The sequence below is a fragment of the Panicum virgatum genome, chromosome 5N, assembly GCF_016808335.1.
Source record: "Panicum virgatum strain AP13 chromosome 5N, P.virgatum_v5, whole genome shotgun sequence".
NCBI lineage: Eukaryota > Viridiplantae > Streptophyta > Magnoliopsida > Poales > Poaceae > Panicum > Panicum virgatum.
This window is the reverse complement of record NC_053149.1, coordinates 10,421,791-10,440,996: the sequence shown is the minus strand read 5'-3', so window position 1 is coordinate 10,440,996 and position 19,206 is coordinate 10,421,791. Positions and strand designations below refer to the sequence as shown.

The following is a 19,206-nucleotide window of genomic DNA, read 5'->3' as shown; positions in this document are numbered from 1 at the left end:
AAAACTAGTCTTTAATGACATCATTAATTAGTAGTGCTGCTAGCAAAAGAAGTGGACAACACCTTGTGACGTGCTCTGTTTTATATGCAAAGCCCCCATGTGATGTACTCTGTTTTTGCAAAGCTACCACATGCACAGCCAATCGAAGCTATAAAGTAGCCGAGGGAGGGGACACGGAGGGGAGATGAGAAGACGACATGCATAACTTGCTTCCAAGTGCCCGGCGAGAAGTCAGGTTGGAGCTGGGGGTCGGCGGAAGCCAAATTGGAGCTGCAGCCAGCGGGGAGGCAGGTAGAGATGGGTCCAAGTGCTTGGCGCAGAGCAGACGGGTCGATTTGATGGCCGCCAGGCTTCAATCGAGCTGCAGACTGCGTGCTTCAGTTGCTTCTGGAGGGGGCGACGCGCGGGGAAGTGCGAGGCAGTCAGCGGTGCTGCGCTCTGCGCGAAATTGATGTGCCGCCGGCGGGAATCGCCGCCCTAGGAAGAGGCGGAGCGGCGCTGTGAGGGGCCCGTCTAATTCCTCTCCCTCTCTCACCTCCCTCCCGCTCTCTAGTCAGGCGGAAGGCGGGAAGCACCACTGCGTGCACGATTTCTTCCCGCCCGCCCTTTCTTCCCGCGCGCTCGGGATTTTCACGAGTTAAGCGTCCGCCCTGGGTGCCCTGGATGCCTAGGCAGTGCGCGGATGCCTACTCGTCAATGGCAGACGCCTAGTAATCCAAGGCGGACGCCTTACGAGCGCCGATCTAGGCGACCCCGACACCCAGAATTTTTTCTCGCTTGGACGTCTAGCCGACGCCTTTAAAACCATGCTTTGTAGTTCTCAATCTTTTCATTTGAGGTCATTTAGAGACTGGCAAGATATCATATGCAAACCAACAATCTTGTGGAAACTATAGAAACTACAATTAAAGCCACAGGATCCTCGTCCAAGGGCTAGTAGAAGAGGTGGGTTGTTTTAGCACTTAATCCCTCCCACCATTAGCCCAATTAATCACACTTTTGTGGATAACCCCCTGCACCTCATCCCCTCCGGTGCCCAGCCGCCCTCCCCTGTTTTTCCCCCAACTTGCACCGCACCTCATTCGCCTCTAGCGCCCCGCCGCCCTTGCCCGGCCAGTGAGCTCTGTCGGCCGTGGACCAAAACGGGGCGCCGCCCATGGAGGTCTACGGCCCATCCTCCATCAGGGGGACGCAGCCCCTGGAGGTCCAGGGTCCTCGCGGGATCCCGCCCCTGTAGGTGTGGTGCCCCTCGCCCAACATAGGGACCTGCACCTCAGCGTCAACCAGACACAGGACCTGCGCCTGCCTTCCCCGCCGGACGCCAAGGCGAAGCAGTGCGGTGGCCCGATCTTCCCGGCCCCATCTTCCCGAAGCTCTACGTGAAGGCGCAGCTAGGCGCCCAGGTGTTCAAGTTCAAGACTGGCCCCGTCCCGCTCGACAGCGTGGTGGCCGGGACCTCCAACCCGAGCTGGAATGAGGACCTGCTCTTCGTCGCGGCGGAGCCGTTCGACCCATTCCTGACCATCGCCATCGAGGACGTGTTCTTCGGGCAGCCGGTGGACCAGGCCCGCTTGCCCCTGTCGACAGTGCACTGGCGAGCCGACGACCGCATGGAGGCGCCGTCCCGGTGGCTGAACCTGTGCGGCGACGAGGCCAGGCCGTACGCCGGGCGGGTCCACGTGCGCGTGTGCCTGGAGGGCGGGTACCACATGCTGGACGAGGCAGCGAACGAGTCTAGCGACGTGCGCGCGGCGTCGAAGCAGCTATAAAAGCCGCTGGTGGGGATGCTGGAGGTCGGCGTCCACCGCGCCGCCAACCTGGTGCCGATGAAGATCGCCAAGGACGGCACGAGTGGGTCGACGGATGCGAACCGACTGCAGGGCAGGAACGCCGAACTGGGCAGGAGCGCCAGACTCTAGGGCAGTCTCGAGCGGACCTCGACCGGACTCCATGGCGGCGGCCTAACGCAACAGCGGGCGGCGCGCGGCCTCACGCAAGGCAAATGCGGCCGTGGAAGCGAGACACAGGCGTCGCGAGACTAGGGCGGCGGCGTCAGACGAGGCCTCGACGGGAATCAAACTCGTCTGAAGCTCCTCCGGCCAGATGATTGGACAGTGAAGTCCCTTGGCAACGACAGCCAATGGCGCTGCAAATCCCCAGACGAGGGTGGCGGCCTTTCGGAGGAGGGCAGCATCCGATCCGTCTCTGGCAGGGGGGGATTTGCATAATTTGGGATTAGGAGGGGTTAAGTGCTAAAACAACCCACCTCTTCTCCTAGCCCTTGGATGAGGATCCTGTGGCTTTGATTGTAGTTTACATAGTTTCCACAAGATGGCTAGTTTGCATAGGATATGTTGCCTTAGAGACCCAAATATCTATTATAGATTCTCATATTCTTATGTTTAAATATTTGAATATTTGTAACATCCCGGAAATTTAAATTCATAAATCACTCGAATTCTAAAACCATTTTCAAAATTTATTACAAAACTAATCATTTGAGCTCAATTTCCTTTGTTATCTAATTCCATCCTTTGCCTAAGCACCTTATAAATTTTCTCCCTTCAATCCATCGAGTGCACCAATCATCTTTTTCCTAATATCCCTTGCTCTCTCTCTCTCCTCCTACCTACTCCCATCATCAACGTCAAACGAGCTACACTTGAGAGCCAGCAAGCCAAGCAGCACTCGCAGTGCCCACAAGCTAGCTACGCATGAACACAAGCAAGCCATGGCAACAGCATACACGCTGCTCCCGTGCTCGAGCAGCTCGCTGCTGCGTTCACACCCCTGCCTTGCCGCGGATCCACACCCAGTGTAGCCCGTCAAGCTAGGGGCCCCCTTGCCATGCCTCTTCCACGCGCCGCACGCGCAACTCCCGGTGCGTCCATGCGCTCCACGTGCCCGGGATGCTCGCCGCGCCGCTCGGCCCCTGCCCGACCCGTCCCGTCGCCCTGTGCCGCCTCGCCGCTCGCGCCACCGCTCCGCAACACCGAGCGCCATTAATGGCTGCCGAGATGCTCGCCGGCCGCCGGCCACCGTGCCCTGCCCTCTCCACCGCCTCCCAGCGCCTATAAATAGGTCCTCCGCACAGCCCTCCTCCTCCACAACCTCCACCGCCCCCGCTCGCCCCCTCCCCAGCCTTGCAGCGCCGCCGCCATAACCGCCGTCTCTCACCTCCGCCCGCCGCCGTCACGCCGCCTCCCCGCTCCGCCTCAGCCCATGGTGAGTAGGGGAATCGAACCCCCTCGATCCCCTCGTGCTTTTCCCCCTCTCCTCGGCCGCCGCCAAGCACCCAGGGCCGAGGGCCGATGGCTGGCACCCCCTCCCATGGCCCTCCTCTGTTCCAGGCGATGGGAGGAAGAAGAAAGGGCTGTTTTGCCCAAAGCCCCCTTCCTTTTCTCCTTTTCTGTTAAGACCCCCCACCTCTCTCTAGTCCTTTTCCAAAGAAGCCCCCCTCCTTTATTTCTTTAGGGAATTAGTTCCTCCACCATACAAATGTATTTACGAATAAACCCCTGCCCTTTCTAGTACAGTCGAGATACTTCCAGAAATCATAATCAAGTCCTTTCCCTCCCACAAATAATTACAAACAGGTCGCCGAATCCCGGTTTAGCCCCTAAACCTCTCTTTAACCTATCATTACATGCGCCAAAACCCTCCGATTGACCTAAAACTCGACCACGTCATTTCTAATATAATTTCAACCGTGCCATTAGAAAATCTTCCAAAAATATTCTTCCTATCCTCATATCTTTATTTTTAATGATTCGAGCTCAACGGTAAAATCTTTATTTCCTTTTCTTTATTGTGTGCATGTTTGTGTGCGCCGTAGATCACGGTGTGAACGAGGGAGAACCCAACGAGGAGTACACGGAGTAGTACCGCGAGCCGGAGCCCGAGAACGAGTACCGCATGCAGGAACTCCCGGAAGGCTTCGAAGACAGCAAGTTCAATCTCATCCTTTGATGCATATTTTGTCCCAGTTTTATAAACACAACCTATTGGCATGTTTTACAAAACTGCATATGCTTTTACTGCTAAAACTCGGTTGGATAGCCACCCCTTGATTTTTATAACCATTCCTTGATAACCTAGGTTTGTCTCTAAATATGATTTGCTATGTTTGGATGATAAACCCTACTAGAATGCTTAGGACCCGGTTACTCATTACACTTCAAATATTATTACAAAGTGTTTTCAAAACAAAGAAAAGCATGAGTATCAAAATGGAAAAATGGGATTTTTGGGAAATAAAAGAAAGACATGCTTAGATGAGATGGATGGTGATTCCTGTGTGGAACGCCAAATGGTGTGCTCGTACTGGTTTGATCGTCATTGATTCCTCGGGGATAGATGTGATTTTGGGCATGGAGACCCTTACCAGATGGGGAGTCCGTATTGATTGTGCTCAGCGGACAGTTCACTTGTCAGCATCTGAAGGCCAAGAGGTGACAGTCAGTGCTAAAGAGCCTTCTGGTTTTCTTCATCAGATGGAGGCTAGACCCACGAATGGTATTCGCGTGGTGTCTGAATTCTCGGATGTCTTTCCGGAGGACTTGCCAGAAGAAGGAAGAGGAGTTGATGAAGACATATCCGGATCTCTTTGCTAGCTAGCCCAGAATCTCGGGACGAGATTCCTGTAAGGGGGTAGGATTTGTAACGCCCTAATTTAAATTTCAGTATTTAATAATAAATTTAATTGGCTTTATTTAATTTTCTAGGATTTAATTTGCTTAGCCTCGCATTTATAATTTATTTTCATTTCATAAAGTAATTAAAATTTATCTTTGGTTCAACTTGTTGGTGCATTCATGCTGGTGCATGGTGTTCATTTTGTTTGAGTGTTAGGGTTTTGAATTCAAATCTGAATTTGAATTCAAATAGTTTGAGTGTGGTTGGAAAATAGAAAAGAGAAGAAAGCCCAAACCCTTTAGCAAACCCAACCCACCCGGCCCGCTCTCTTTTCCCGCAGGCCCAGCTTTCCCCTTCCCCTCCTGGCCCACCTAGCAGTCAACACCGCCAGCAGACCCGCGCTCCCGCACGGCCCGTTCAATCCCGCCTGCCCAACCCCGCTCAGGCCCGCACCAGCACAGACGCGCAGCGCCCCACAGACCAGCAGCTGTCAGCGTCCGTCGCCCTCCTTCAGCGCACGCTCCACTCCTCATCCCGAGTAACCCCACCAGCCAGACCACCGGCGCGACGCACCCCGCCCGACCAGCCGGGTCCACCTGCCAGAGTCAGCAAGCGCACAGCAGCGCCTCCGACCGACCCCGCATTCTCCCTCTCCCCGCGGCCCGTTCCGCTCGGCCCAAACGCGTGGCCCAGAAAAACCACCCCGCGCTCCCTCTTCCCCAGGCCCGCTCCCACCCGCACGCGCTTGGCCACCTAGCACGCACGGGCCGTCTCCGCTTTCCCGCTTCAGCCGTTACGCGCACCCGGCCCACCTGCCAGCCTGTGTCGCCCGCGCCCCGCTGCCAGACCGGACCCATAGGTTAGAGTCGCCTCCCTCCCGCGCCCTCTGCTCCGCGCAACGTCCGCACCCGACATCACCGGTGCAGCGGCCGGGGATTACCTTCCTCATCCGCGCCCCGCGATCCCCGACGCCCGGCCTTTATTTGGCCCCTGCGGATCCCCTGCGCCCTTATCCCCCACACTAGCGCCGCAACAAACCCTAGCCGCCGCCTCCGCGTTGCTCCGCCGCGCAAAGCCCAGCGCCGCCGTGATTCCGCCGCTCCGCCGCACCGGAGCCCCGGACAAGCAGCGCATCGGCTCTGCCTCGATGCCTGGAACCTCCCCGAGCCCGCTGCCCTCCGCTCCGACCTCTGCAGTGACCCGTCCCCGAGCTCCGCCATGACCCGCCGCCCGGATCCCGCCGCCGGCCATCCTTTGCTGCGACTCCGCCCAATCAAGGCCCTCGGTGAGCACAAGCACGTTCCCCTCTTCCTTTTGCACAAGTTGTCTTAGACTGTAGGCCGCATCCGAGCCCGGAACACGCACGCCGGCGTCTCACCACCGCACCCACTGCGGATCCCCCATGGCGGATCTCGCCGCAGCACAACCAGCACCGCCCCCCCACCGTCGCAACTGCGTCCCAAGGCCTCCCCGAACCCGGCTCAGCCCTCTGGTGGATTACGCGTGATGCGTACTACCTCCCAGGACAAACCGCAGCCCGAACGGACCCCTGGAATGTCGGATTGGTTTTCTCCGGCAAGCCGCACCGCCGCCCGCGCGCCCAAATGACCCCGACCGCTTGATCTGGAACCGACCACAAGATTAGATCCGGATCCCATCAAACCAGAGCCACGCGATCGCGATCCAACGGCGGATATCTAAAGATACCAGTTCGGCCTGGATTATTTTCTAAAGAGACCCTGTGTTTTCCTTGAATTAACCCGCGGTCCACTGCAGTTCAAAAGTAATTGCAGTTCAGCCCAGTTTTTAACGTTTAAGCCCCTGAGCTCTTTAGAAATAGAACCCGCAGTCCAGAGCTGTAGTTTTTGCATGTTAGACCCTAGATCTATCCTTTAATTATGTTTTAGTCCCTGGTTTTTGCGCAGAAGCGCCTAGAAACCCTGTTTTCTTGCAGTTTAGTCCCTGGACCTTGTTTTGGGCCTAGTTTTCGCGTTCTAGCTCCGTTTTAGGTGTTCTTTATGTCCACGCGATCGTTGTAACGCGTAGAATAGTTCTAGCTTAGTTTTGTTTGCTGTTTTTATGTATTGTTGTACTATTTCTTAGTGTTTGCACTTGTTTGCTTGTATGTTTATGTTGTGCCTTGTTTTTGGCCATGTGTTGGTGAGTAGACGTTGAGCTACCGGAGGAGCCTCAGTACCCGTACCTAGAGCATCCATCTTCTGAGCAGTTTGAGCAGCAGGAACAGTTTGAGGAAGGCAAGTATAACATGAACACCACCTATCACTTTTAAATACAATTTCATACTGCATTTTAATACTGTGCGCCTATAAGGACTTTCCTAGCCACTTTATATCCTTTATATATCCCTTGGGTTGCATTTTGGTTAGTTGTGCTAGGTGCCGCGCTATAACACACTTGGTCCCTTTTAATTAATTTGATTAATGGTATATGCAACTTAATTCTGGGAGTGGCCCGTTTGAGTGGCTCACGTCTCATTAAAATTGGTTTTTCTAGAAACTTGGTTTAGGGGGCTCGCACTGTGTTTTGTGCTGGCTACTCTCCATAAGGACCGTACGTCATTAGAGCGACAACCTGGCACAACCGCGCAACCACAAGACAGGAATGGGACGGTCTTGGCTTACTAATTAGGTCATTTTGGTTCGGGAGTAACTTACCGACGGGGCAAGAGGGGGGTGAGCTTCAATGGCCCCTGCACTGCGAGGCTTGGTCTGTGTTATCTTGTACCCCCTCGAGGTGGGCCCCATCGTTGCGGAGCCTGAATCCTTAGCGGTTACCCCTTACCAACGTGGTCCTTTGTAACGGCCTCGTAGTGAGTTTGCTAGTCATCTCACCTAAGGAAGTGTGATGAACAACTAGCATAGCTCATGACTTGTGGGTAAAGATGTGCAACCTCTGCAGAGTGTAAAACTAGTATACTAGCCGTGCTCACGGTCATGAGCGGCCCGGATCCTCCTTTTGATTAGTGAGGTTACCTTGGTAGTTTAGGTTTGGTTCTCAGTAGTTCATGGTTAATTTTGATTAATTACTATGTAACTGGGTTTATGGTAATTCATCCACTTGTAGTAATTAGCTTTAATAAAATTTTGCCAAGATCAAAAGCTAATGCAGTTGAGTCAGCCAACCTTAGAGCCTCATAGTTTATGTTATACTTATTGAGTACAAGTTGTGTACTCACTCTTGCCTATTCTACTCTTTTTCCTCTTGGGGATATTCTACTGCTGCTCAGTTCCTGCCGACGCGAGGGAGTTCACTCAGAGCTACCAGGAGTATGAGGACTTCTAGGCGTTCGTCTCCCAGTCGACGTCCCTGTGGCGCCCAGCTTCCGAGAGTTTTTCATATATGTATTTACGCTTCCGCTGTATTAGACATTTTTGTCATTCATGTAATAAATAAAATTTCGTACTCGCTTTATTATATCTTTTACGTGATATGTGCTGTGATATATTGTTAATTCTGTTGTATATACGTGTGACTTGATCCTGGCACATATATAATTGCTCGGTTTATGTCCTTTTATAAACCGGGTGTAACAAAAAAATGGGATTTTTGGGAAATAAAAGAAAGACATGCTTAGATGAGATTGATGGTGATTCCTGTGTGGAACGCCAAATGGTGTGCTTGTACCTGTATGGTTGAGTAAGGTTGGGAGATGTCCATCTTATCACAGTTAAGGACCGAGTTGTTGTGACGTATTGCCTAACCCAATCCATCGTGCAACCACTCGACCGTTGTATGTGGCAACGGCTTAACATAAATCCCACTAGCTGGCATGTTAGTCATCAGGAGAGCTGAGAGCAACAGGTGGCCAAGGAAACGGGATAGGATCTTGGTGACTTATGCCCCGGTTAGTCCTCGTTGGTAGGATAACCCCTTGGTGGAGTCCGTGTTGGCTAGCCAGGCTTAGCTAAGGTGGGTAATGGTTTTGTTCGAATCTGCACCGGCACCAAGGTGATCGTGCTGCGGTACCCCACTTGTAGGTAAAATGTACAACCTCTACAGAGTATAAAACCTATTCGAATAGCCGTGCTCACGGTATTGAGCGGGTTATGGTTTGGTCACATAACTAGCGTTTCTTCTGGGGATGGTTGGGATGGCGTGAGTTGTTTTTGAAAAGTGTCCGGCAGCAGTGCCGTGTGCTACAGCAGATGAGGAGTTCGGTAGCAACTTTTAAAATCTTGGATTCTGTGAGAATCAACTACATTTTATTACTCGGCTACGATAAAAATTGTTTTATGAAAACTCTTCTTTCAAAATAAATCCTTGCATAAAATTTGCTTTACCGCAAATTAACTGATAGCCTTATCCTTGATTAATCCTATGCATGAAATCTGTGTTAGCCCCCTCCGTGGGTGGGGATGGACTTGCTGAGTATGTTTGTACTCACCCTTGCTTAATTTTTACAGAGGAAGATCCAGAATTTATTCCCGAGGACGTTGAGTAGGGGTTCTGTTCTGCACCCAACCTTGCCCGTGGTTAGGGTCACCCGCAGAAAACTTCGTATGGTGCAAGACTCTGATGACCTCTACATGGTTCACGTTCTTGTTTGGGTTTTAGTTCTTGTCCTCACGATAGTGGCGCTTCATTGTCCATTACCGCGTAGAGTTGTACGGTGATGTACCATCTAATGTAATAAATGTGTTATCACATTTGAGTCACCTCTTATGAGGGGACGCTTCAATATTGGATTCTTAAATTCAATTATTTTAATATTTGAAATGACCACGGGTAGAGACATGCTCTATACTAAGGATTTTAGTGCTTCACCATGTTATCAAAATATGAGTGTTGTTGAAATTTCTAGAAATAGCAAATGTTTGAGGAAGGAGCTTGCTCTTATTAGGGCTGAAAATGGAATACATATTGCCCGACCACCCATCCATCTCAATGCATTCAGGTAGTTGGATGGCAAAACTCGAATATTCGAATGTTTTTTCATGTTGCATATATATAGCAAATGCTTCAGGTAGTTTGAGATACAATCACTTGAATAGAACAATACTTAATTTTTATTCAATAATGCCTGAATAATTGGTTCAGAAATTAGATTAAGATAGTTGTGGTATGGATGCATAATTTGGTTTAGTTTCAAGAAAGTTTTCAGCCCAACATGACAAGTGACATAGAGTTTCTTATCTTTTGAACTATTTCTACGTTTGAATTATTGACTAAATTTAATTTTTTTACATAATATCATCCAATAAATATAAAATAACCCAAAAATGATATTATAATTAAATTTGTGTTAGGAGGTGGATGAAATTGGATCTGGATGCGTAGAAATTGAGGTATCACTATTTCTATATTTTTAGTGAAAAACAATTCAGATATTATCAAATACGAATATGAATCAGATAATTCAGATTTGGTTCCACATTTGAATGTTTGTATATGAATATATTTATCATCAAATTAATTATAATTTTAAATAAATAGTTTAACCAACTAAATAGTTATATGTAGTCATAGAGATAGCTTAATTTGAAATAGTTTTCAAACAATGTACCTAACTATACATACTTCAAAATCTGAATGTGGGCAAGTTAATATAATATTATATATCATAATTAAAATTATAATCCCATTAATCATACTAAAATTAATTTTTTAGATATTCAGTACTATTAAGCTTACTGTCATCAATCATAGAGACAGCTCTAAGTGGTTTAGCTTTTAAAAGTTCAACACTTATTGTTTATGAATATTAAATAGCTAAAAATAAATTTACTCATAGCATAAAGAGTGTATAAGTTGTGGGTATATTACTTACATCAATCTCAATGGGAGTTTCATGGAGGATTCATGACATTAAATATCATCAATTTTTCCGACATGACAAGGAGAGAGGAGAATGAAGTTTCATAGAATGTGAGAAGAGTTTCATAACCATGAAACCTATATGGCACAGTTATCTAATTTTCAGTATAGGTCACTGTGTCATGAAACTGTGCACTAAGACTGACTTTATGTCCACATTCAAAGTTAAGTCTAGAGGACAGGATAATCTGAACATGTACCTTATTCTTTACAAACACGGGGTATTGTCGGATATCCATCAACATCAACATCTGTATCGAATATGGATTGAAATTCTCATACAAGAAATGAATTTCAATACGTAAATTTTAGTACAGCTACAACCCATGGTACCCTCGAATGTTTGCTTCCATGCAAATCAAATTTTCTGTACCGTCATGACTGTGTTTATGAGGTCGAGGAATATTATCGTGAAAACCGAGGCATGCTGTGCTCTGTATTAATGTATGTATCCGAGGATTGTCCATTCCATTAATTTTCCATTCCAATACAAGAATATGATTGTATAACTTGGGGTGGTTAGTGTCTAAGGAAAATGGCCCCATTAGGCCATTGTTTTGTAATTTTGGTGATTGAGAAATAACGCAATATAGATATTATGTTTTAGTTTAATATAGTGCATTTTAGTTGGAGCTATAGATCTAGGTTTTAAGTTGCCTAATTCACCCCCTCCCCCTCTTAGGCTAGAGCACCCGATCCGGTCTTTCAATTGGTATCAGAGCCGGGACTTACTTCTCTCACAAAGAAAGCCAATTCCATTGGTAATTTGTGTTTACCGGCTCATTTGATCGGTTAGGCTTCACCGCCTAGTGAGTTAGCTTTTTGGGCAAGAAATAGATTCTTTAGGACCTCCTCTACGTTTCGATGGCATGGGCTTCCAACATTTGAAGGTTTTAATGGAAGCTCACCTCCAAGCAAAGGGCCTAAATATTTGGAGAGTAACTAGTGACGGAATAAAGGGTAAAAGTCAACAAGAGAGACAATATGATGTTATAACCAAATGTGCTATTTTAAACTCCCTTGGTGACAATGTGTTCAACCGTGTGTTTGCTTGTGAAAATGATAAGGACTTATGGAAAACTATTAGTGAGAACCATGAAGGAACAAAAGATGTTGCAAATGAAAAATATCATGTTCTCATTGATAAACTTAATAGCTTCAAACAACTTGAAGATGAGAATGCCGAAACTATGTACTCACGGTTGAATATTTTTGTGAATGAGATTAACTCTTTAGATGTGAAGAAAATTGATGATTTGGAGCTCATTCGATCCTTCATTCACTCCGAAGGTCGGAGTATGATTTGGTTATCACAATTCTTTATGAGAAAGAAATCAACATATTGACACCAAATCAAGTCCTCAACAAGGTGATCGCCCATGAGCTATGCCATGATATCAAGTCAAGGGCGCCACCTTCTTCATCAACTCATAGCGCACTTGCTTGCAAGCAAGTCAAGAAGTTGAAGAAGTTGGCCATCAAAGATAGCTCAAGTGAAGAGGAAGAAGAGGATATATGCCAAAGCTCCTCAAATGATGAAAAAGAGCCAATGGGGTATATTGACACCAAATGATGAAAAAGAGGAAGAAGAGGAGACATGCCAAAGCTCAAGAAGATGAACAAATGCTTGCAAGAAATCAACTCAATGGGGTATATGGTGTTTCTTAAAGATGGGCCTCATCACCAACAAATGAAGGTTAAGAGGAGATTCAAGAAGAGGAAAGAAAAGAAAGAGAAGAAGCCCAAGCATGAATTATTTGCCATCTTTGGTGAATGGGTTAGCGGTGGTGAAGAATCAAGCGCAAGCTCAAGTGATGAATCAACCAAGAAATTCACCACCCGCACCAATATGGGATCATTATCAAACACTTGCCTTATGGCCCAAGGTATGGATAACGATGTAAGTGATGATGACTCTAATTCTCCTTCATATGAAGAACTTCTTGAACTAGTTCATGAGCACCAAAAAGTTATTAAGAAACAATCAAATTAAATTGAAAACCTTAATGCTGTTAATGATATTAATTCTATTTTTGCTACAAATTATGAAAATTTGTTATGCAAATTCAAATTGCTTAGCGAAGAGCATGAAGAGCTCAAGTTGAAAATTAAGAGCATTAATGATACTAATAGTGTTTCAATTTCTTGTTTTGATAAATCTAACCTATGCAATGAGAAATGCTATGAGAATATTATTGTACAATCATGTGATGATCTCATTGCCAAGGAGAATTATGAGCTCAAGCAAGAAGTTCAAAAGCTCATGAAGGACTTGGATAGATTGAAGGGCAAGAACATAGAGAGCAATGTCCAACCTTCTCAAGATAACCGTGAAGACATGGTGAAGAAGCTTGAGAAGGGGTCCACCGTGACTTGCTCAAAGTGCCATCAAAAGGGCCACAAGTCCAACAAGTTCTCTCAACCAAAGAAGAAGCTTTCGGATGAGAAGAACAAGAAGAAGCTCACAATCAAGAGTTCTCTCATCTACACCAAGTCCAACCGGAGGAACAAGAACCATAGCACCACCTATATGATCAAAAAGAAGACAAATGGCAAGGTGGTTGCTCACAAAGTTGGGAAGGAAGAAAGGAGTTGGAATCACTCCATTTGGGTGCCCAAGGATGTCATCACCAATATGAAGGGGCCTCAAATAGTGTGGGTTCCAAAGGAGACTTAATGCCCAAGAACGGCTTCGGGGGATTTGGAGCCTTGGCTAAATAGAAGATGAAAATTTCAAGCTAAATAAGCCAAGCTCATATCTTGGACATTTGTTGCCCAAGTCCCCCATAAGGTAATGGTAGCTAGATTTCAATTTAAAGCATTATGTAGCTCCATTGCTCTTGTTAGGTTGTTTTGCATTGCATCACCTAGTGTTATATATGGTGGGTTGCTTATGTCATGATTCTAATTATGAGCAACCTACATGGTTTGATAAGTGTGTAGAAAGCTACACAATGTTACCCTTCATGGTACATGAACTTCATGAAGTATGTGTTTCATTTGTGTACCATGAGCACAAGCTATAGGGTAAACTCCCCGATGTTGGAATAAATAATGTGCATATATTTGATTGGTGTTTCAAACACTAAATGCACACATTTAGGGGGAGCTCATCCTATGCAGAGGCGTCGGTGCAATTTGCTGCACCAGTGGGAGAGAGGCCAAGTGGCACCGGATGATCCGACGATGCCTAATTAGAGCGTCGGAGCAATCACCGGGGGATGTACCAGAGAGCATGTCAAGCGTGTTCGAGTCAAGTCTTTAGCACCAGATGATCCGAAGGGCACCGGAGCATATCATCGGAGCATTGACGTCAACAGACAGCTGAAGATCTCTTCAGCACCAGATGATCCGACGCGCACCGGATGAACCGACGCCTAGCCATCGGTTTATCTGGTACCTCCTGCGTCACGCTATCAGAGCCCCAACGGCTACCCCGTGGCTCAGTGTGACCGGGTGAACCAGTGCCCCACCGTCGGTCTATCCGACTCTACGCAGAAAAGTTGGATAACGGCTCCCAACAACTCTATTCACTTGGTGGCCTATATATATGGTTCCCCCGGCCATTTGAAATTTGCTGGAGTTCAAGAACATCACATCCACACCCAAGAACATCTCCAAACCATCCAAGAGCTTCGTGTTCATATCTTTAGTCCTTAGCACACTTTTGAGAGTATTGTGAAAGGTTAGCTCGCTCCTTAGAGAGTGAGTTAGCAAGGTCTTGAGCCTTTGTGCTGTGGTTCTTTAGTGAGCCAAAAGAAAATTTCGGTGCGCCGGCACCTTGGAGCATTGGTGGCTCGCTGGCACATCATCGACCCTCCGATTTGGTGTGGAGCGGCGACGACAACCTTGTGCGGGGGACGTGGAGACCCCCATCCTTTGTGGAGAAGCTCCTTAGTGGAACCCGGGATCAAGGTGACGTGGTTAAGTCCGCTGAAGAGACTTGATTTCCGAGAAGCGATACTCTTAGTGAGTGCTTCAACAACGTGAATGTAGGTGTGCCTTTGTGGCTAACCGAACCACGGGATAAACACCCGCGTCGAGAGTTTGCTTCCTCCTATCCCGTTCTTTAAGTTTCTGCATTTCATACTAGCTTTCTTGTTGGCTTTACTTTCATATAGTAGTTTCTTGATAGGAAAGGTTATAGGTTGCTAAACTCTTTTGGGATAGAGGTTTCACACTAGAACAACCTTAGTTGCACATATAGATAATATGTTTTAGTTTAATATAGTGTATTTTAGTTGGAGCTATAGGTCTAGGTTTTAAGTTGTTTAATTCACCTTCTCCTCCTCTTAAGTTAGAGCACTCGATCCGGTCTTTTATATTTATAGTGTTACACTACTAGACGATCACTCTTTTCTTTCCCATAGTACAAATCTGTCGTAAATTGAGCTGGCAACTGGAGGCTGTTGCATGTGGGGTTGCATGGATACTCGCAGCCAATCTCTCTCACTGCCTGGCTTGGGCTCCTACCGAAGTACCAATCCCCAACAGCCTCCACCAGTGTCTGCTCCAAGGAAATCAAGACACGTGTCAAAGGCAACAAGCATCATATTTACACTGAAATTCACTTCGCTTTCAGTTACTCATCCGCACCTTGTTTCCTAGCCTTGGGGCAACTGGTGTGTCCCATGGCGAGTTATCGAACCATGCCTGACAGTGGCTGAAGCATGAATCGATGAACCAGCTGCAGTCCTTGTTGTCCCCTACAGCCTTGAGGCCATCCACCATCGCCTTCCTAAATCCTACGAACAAACGGGCCGATCGAACTATATTGAGGAACAGATGTGTTGGAATGAGAAAAAAAAACAGAAGAGAACAGATAGATTGCAAGCCAACCATTGAGGACTTGTATCTGCGAGGAGTTGCAGCTGCGAATGTCAGCTCTGCAGCGACGCCATGACTCATCAGGAGAGGAACTATCCGGCGCAACAACATTCTGTACCTGCACACGGATCAAACCGATGCGATCATGGATCCTTTATCTTAGCTATTTTCCACCTTTGAAGAAGGAACTGAAAATGAAGTTGAAATGGAAGTGCTGTGCCTGCCAAGAGTCGTAGGCAGAGTTCATGATAAACGTGGGCGTCCTGACGCTCTTGATGATCTCCGCAGGAAAGAAACACTGCATGGCATGGGAGCAAACGCCACTACTGAATGAACTCACAAAACAACCAGATCGATTTGCATAGTAATATGGGTACTACATACCTCTGTCGGATCCTTGTTGGCCAGGAGGCAGTCCTTGGGCAAAACTTCAGTAACATTCTGGAGAAGGAAGAAGGGAGACAAAATAAACAGAAGATCATTTAGACTTAGTTATTAGCACATACCCACACATTGACAGAGCTCTTCCTTTCTTCAGTAACCATGTCATGTATGTGACACTGATAACAACGACGGACGCTAACCTGAAGGTGAACGACTCCACTGTATACAGACCTCATTGACCTTTGACCTGAGATATCCTCTCTGCACGCACGCAGTGCTAGTCATTGCAGTGCAGCAAGGTATCAATAAATTCAGTAACATAGTGGATGGATGGTCTTACACGTTCAGAAAGAATCCGGCGTCAGGAAGGCACTTCACCAAAACCTCCGAAGAGAACCGTGCGCGGAAGTCATCGCAGTGCAGCAGGGTAGCCAGACCACCAGCAGAGCAACCCGTAAGCAAGGCCTGGAGGGCGACGGATCACTTCGATCAGTTCGGTCGAGTTGAGTTCGTCAGGGATGAGGACTAGTACTGCTGCTGATGTAGGAATGTAGGACTGGCCTGTTCGGAATGGGCGAGCCCTTTCTGCATGAGCTCGTCAAGGACCGCCTCCCATATGCGCCGGCCTCTGAAGAAGAGCTTGCCGTTCCCATCCTGATCACCGTGCTGCGAGTCCCCAGCAAACGAAGCCCCGTCGCAGTACCGAACAAACACTCTGTTCCAGCTGTAGAAATCTGGTAATCGTTGCTAAGTTAGTTGTATGTATGTATGTATGTATGTATGTATGTATGTATGTATGTATGTATGTATGTATGTATGTATGTATGTATGTATGTATGTATGTATGTATGTATGTATGTATGTATGTATGTATGTATGTATGTATGTATGTATGTATGTATGTATGTATGTATGTATGTATGTATGTATGTAAAAGAAGACGAGCAAACAGGTGTGTGCAGGTTCGTACCAGGGTTCAGTGCCGGATCGTTGCTAAGAGTGCCCGTGAAGTTGATGCGTGTCTGCATGAACTTGGATGAGCCGAGGTCGGTCGTCCTGCGGCCGGAGCAGCTGCGCACGGTGTTGCACCAGCCTCCGCCCTCGAGATGGATGAGCCAGCTGCGCGACCCGGCGCCGGAGCCCGTCTGCAGGTGGTACCCCGGCGGGCTCCCGTCCAGGCACACTGCGACGCGCGCGTCGTCTTAGCACGCAACGGTGGAGAGGACTGGTCGGAGGAAAACAGGATGCGTGGGCGGCACGGCGGCGTAGGGCGTACCGGCGCCCTTGTCGTGAGCTGCGGCCAGGAGGGTGAGCTCCACGGGGTCCGGCGGCGAGGAGCGGGGGCTGTGCCTGCTCCTACTCGTGCCGCAGCAGGCGCTGGGGAGAGGGCCGAGGCCGGCGACCAGGAGGAGCGCGAGCGTCGCCGCGGCGCTGCTGACTCGCCGTGGGCGCCGCGGCGGGAGGAGCGGCGACCGGAGCTCGTCGGTGGCCATCACTACTGAAGTTTAGTGTCTCTGCCTCATCTAGAAGCTCAGCACAGCACACACTGAACTTTATAGCGAGCTGGACTGGATGGAGTAGAAGCGAAGAAGTAGAGTACGTAGCAGACAAGTAGTATTCCTTTGTCCCAATTCCTGATCGATCGGTCTCTCGCAAACTGAGTAGTATTCCTTTGCTTGCTTGCTTACGCTCTTCCTCGAGTGGAAAGTACACAGGCACACGCCTGCCACTCACCCACGGCTCTAGCTCTCTTTTCTTGGCAACGTACGGCCTCGCCAGTGGCCACGCTGCTGGTGGTGGTGGTCTGGTGCCTTTCTGTTTGTTCGTTCCGTTGGTGCCTTCAATTATTCATTCTCTCGCCTCAGCACTTCTGGTCATATCTGGCCTGTATCCGTGTCGTGTATCTACAAGCAATGGCTAGTTCTATATGTAAGTGCTTGTTTCATGATAGAAACAGCATTTAATTGTATTTTTAGATCATATGAGTGCCTGCACAAACTAAGCAAATACTTTTCCGTATTTTTGTTTTTGCAATTTTTTAAGGATTTTATTTTAAGAAAAGCAAAAGGTATATTATGCACTTTAAATAGAAAATGGGATAAGTTAAAATGAAGGGAAGACAATTGATTAAATTTTAGAAAATGTTATGTCTATGTATAGCAAATAAAATTAAGGGAGAATGAATCAAAAAATAAGTTTTGATGACGGAAATTAAAAAATAACACCCGCGGATTATATCCTAATAAGTGCTCTCCAAGTGTTAAGTTCTCGGAGCAGAACCATATCATGTACCTTACTAGCTCCCTCCTTCCACTTTTATAAACCATAGTATAATATGGCACGGTCTTTCAAATAACACTTTGACTATTCATTTATCATATATTATATTAATTATAGTTATAACTTATAACCATGGTAAGGTACATTTAATTACAAATCCAATCATATAAAATTTACATTATAAAAATAAAAAAAATAATCAAATTATTAGTCAAAGATAACAAAGTTTGAATCTTGATATGCGTGTGCGTCTTACAAAAGTAGAAGGAGGGGGTAGTTCTTGCGGCTATCGCCCATGGAAGGAGATGTGGATGCATGGGATATTATATCTTCGCTCTTCCGCCATATTTGGTTTATTTTCTTGAGCTGAACGGGGTAAAAAATATTTTTTTTGGTGAATTAGCATGGGAGACACCTACTAATTTTATCTATCTTAATATAATATATTAATAGTGTTAAAAGAAATCATCACATTTGCTGAAAGAATCTAGAAATACCACATTAATAAAAAAAGAATATACACCATCAGATATTATGAAAATATAACCGTCCAGACTAACCTAAAAAAGTCCAGTCAAAGAATCCCATTACAACTTAATTGATCAAGATTGTAAGCATACATACATGCATAAACGAAAGGTTCTAAAATGGCTACTTGACATAAATTAAGGAAGAATGATAGGAGTATATTCTGATGATTTTGGCTTCGAGAATCTCATTGATGATATCGGCAATGATACTGATACATAAAGTGGGATAATTTATGTATCTAGCACACATATGGTAATTTCATATTCATTCACATATATTTGCCAAGTCAAAGAAACACCACCAATAAGAATTTAAATAAATATAACTAGCTATGAACTGATCAAGATTTGTAAACATACGTACAGCCAAAAACAAAAGGTTCTAGGACAGCTACTTGACATAAATTAATGAAGAATTCTGGGAGCATATTCTGGTGACATTGGCTTCAAGAATCTCATTGATGGTTTTGTAATGATACTAAAACATAAAGCACAGTAACTCACATGCGACAGCTGACTGCGACACGAGATCGGATCGGTGGTGGAAATTGAGTAGGAAAAAAAAGCTACACTCAACGATAAGATAATACTGTCACCTACGACGAAACACTCGCGCATGGCCAATCAGCGGCGATTGGCTCAATGTCCCAGATGATTTCTATTTTGAACCTCTCCAAGTGCGCTGTGCCAAGCAAAGAGACGAAAACATAGTCTG

The 19,206-nt window shown here is 46.9% G+C and overlaps 1 protein-coding gene across 1 annotated transcript; it reads right to left on the bottom strand.

Moving 5' to 3' along the window:
- Positions 1-14,732: 14,732 nt before the first annotated feature.
- On the bottom strand, positions 14,733-17,174 carry LOC120674535 (pectin acetylesterase 5-like). The gene is made up of 10 exons (XM_039955702.1): positions 16,958-17,174; positions 16,652-16,882; positions 16,243-16,415; positions 16,022-16,146; positions 15,882-15,942; positions 15,682-15,738; positions 15,518-15,595; positions 15,310-15,415; positions 15,067-15,215; positions 14,733-14,977 (listed from the first exon to the last, which is right to left on the bottom strand). Exons 1-10 carry the CDS (start codon positions 17,172-17,174, stop codon positions 14,804-14,806), a joined length of 1,371 nt encoding a protein of 456 aa, XP_039811636.1. The 3' UTR covers positions 14,733-14,803.
- Between the last annotated feature and the right edge of the window lie 2,032 nt (positions 17,175-19,206).

Coding starts and splice junctions, on each gene's coding strand:
- LOC120674535 (XM_039955702.1), bottom strand. CDS start 17,174: ATGGCCACCGACGAGCTCCGGTCGCCGCTCCTCCCGCCGCGGCGCCCA. Junction 16,883..16,957: donor AGCTCACGACAAGGGCGCCG/GTACGCCCTACG, acceptor TTGCGTGCTAAG/ACGACGCGCGCGTCGCAGTG. Junction 15,416..15,517: donor CTGCCTACGACTCTTGGCAG/GCACAGCACTTC, acceptor ATCCGTGTGCAG/GTACAGAATGTTGTTGCGCC.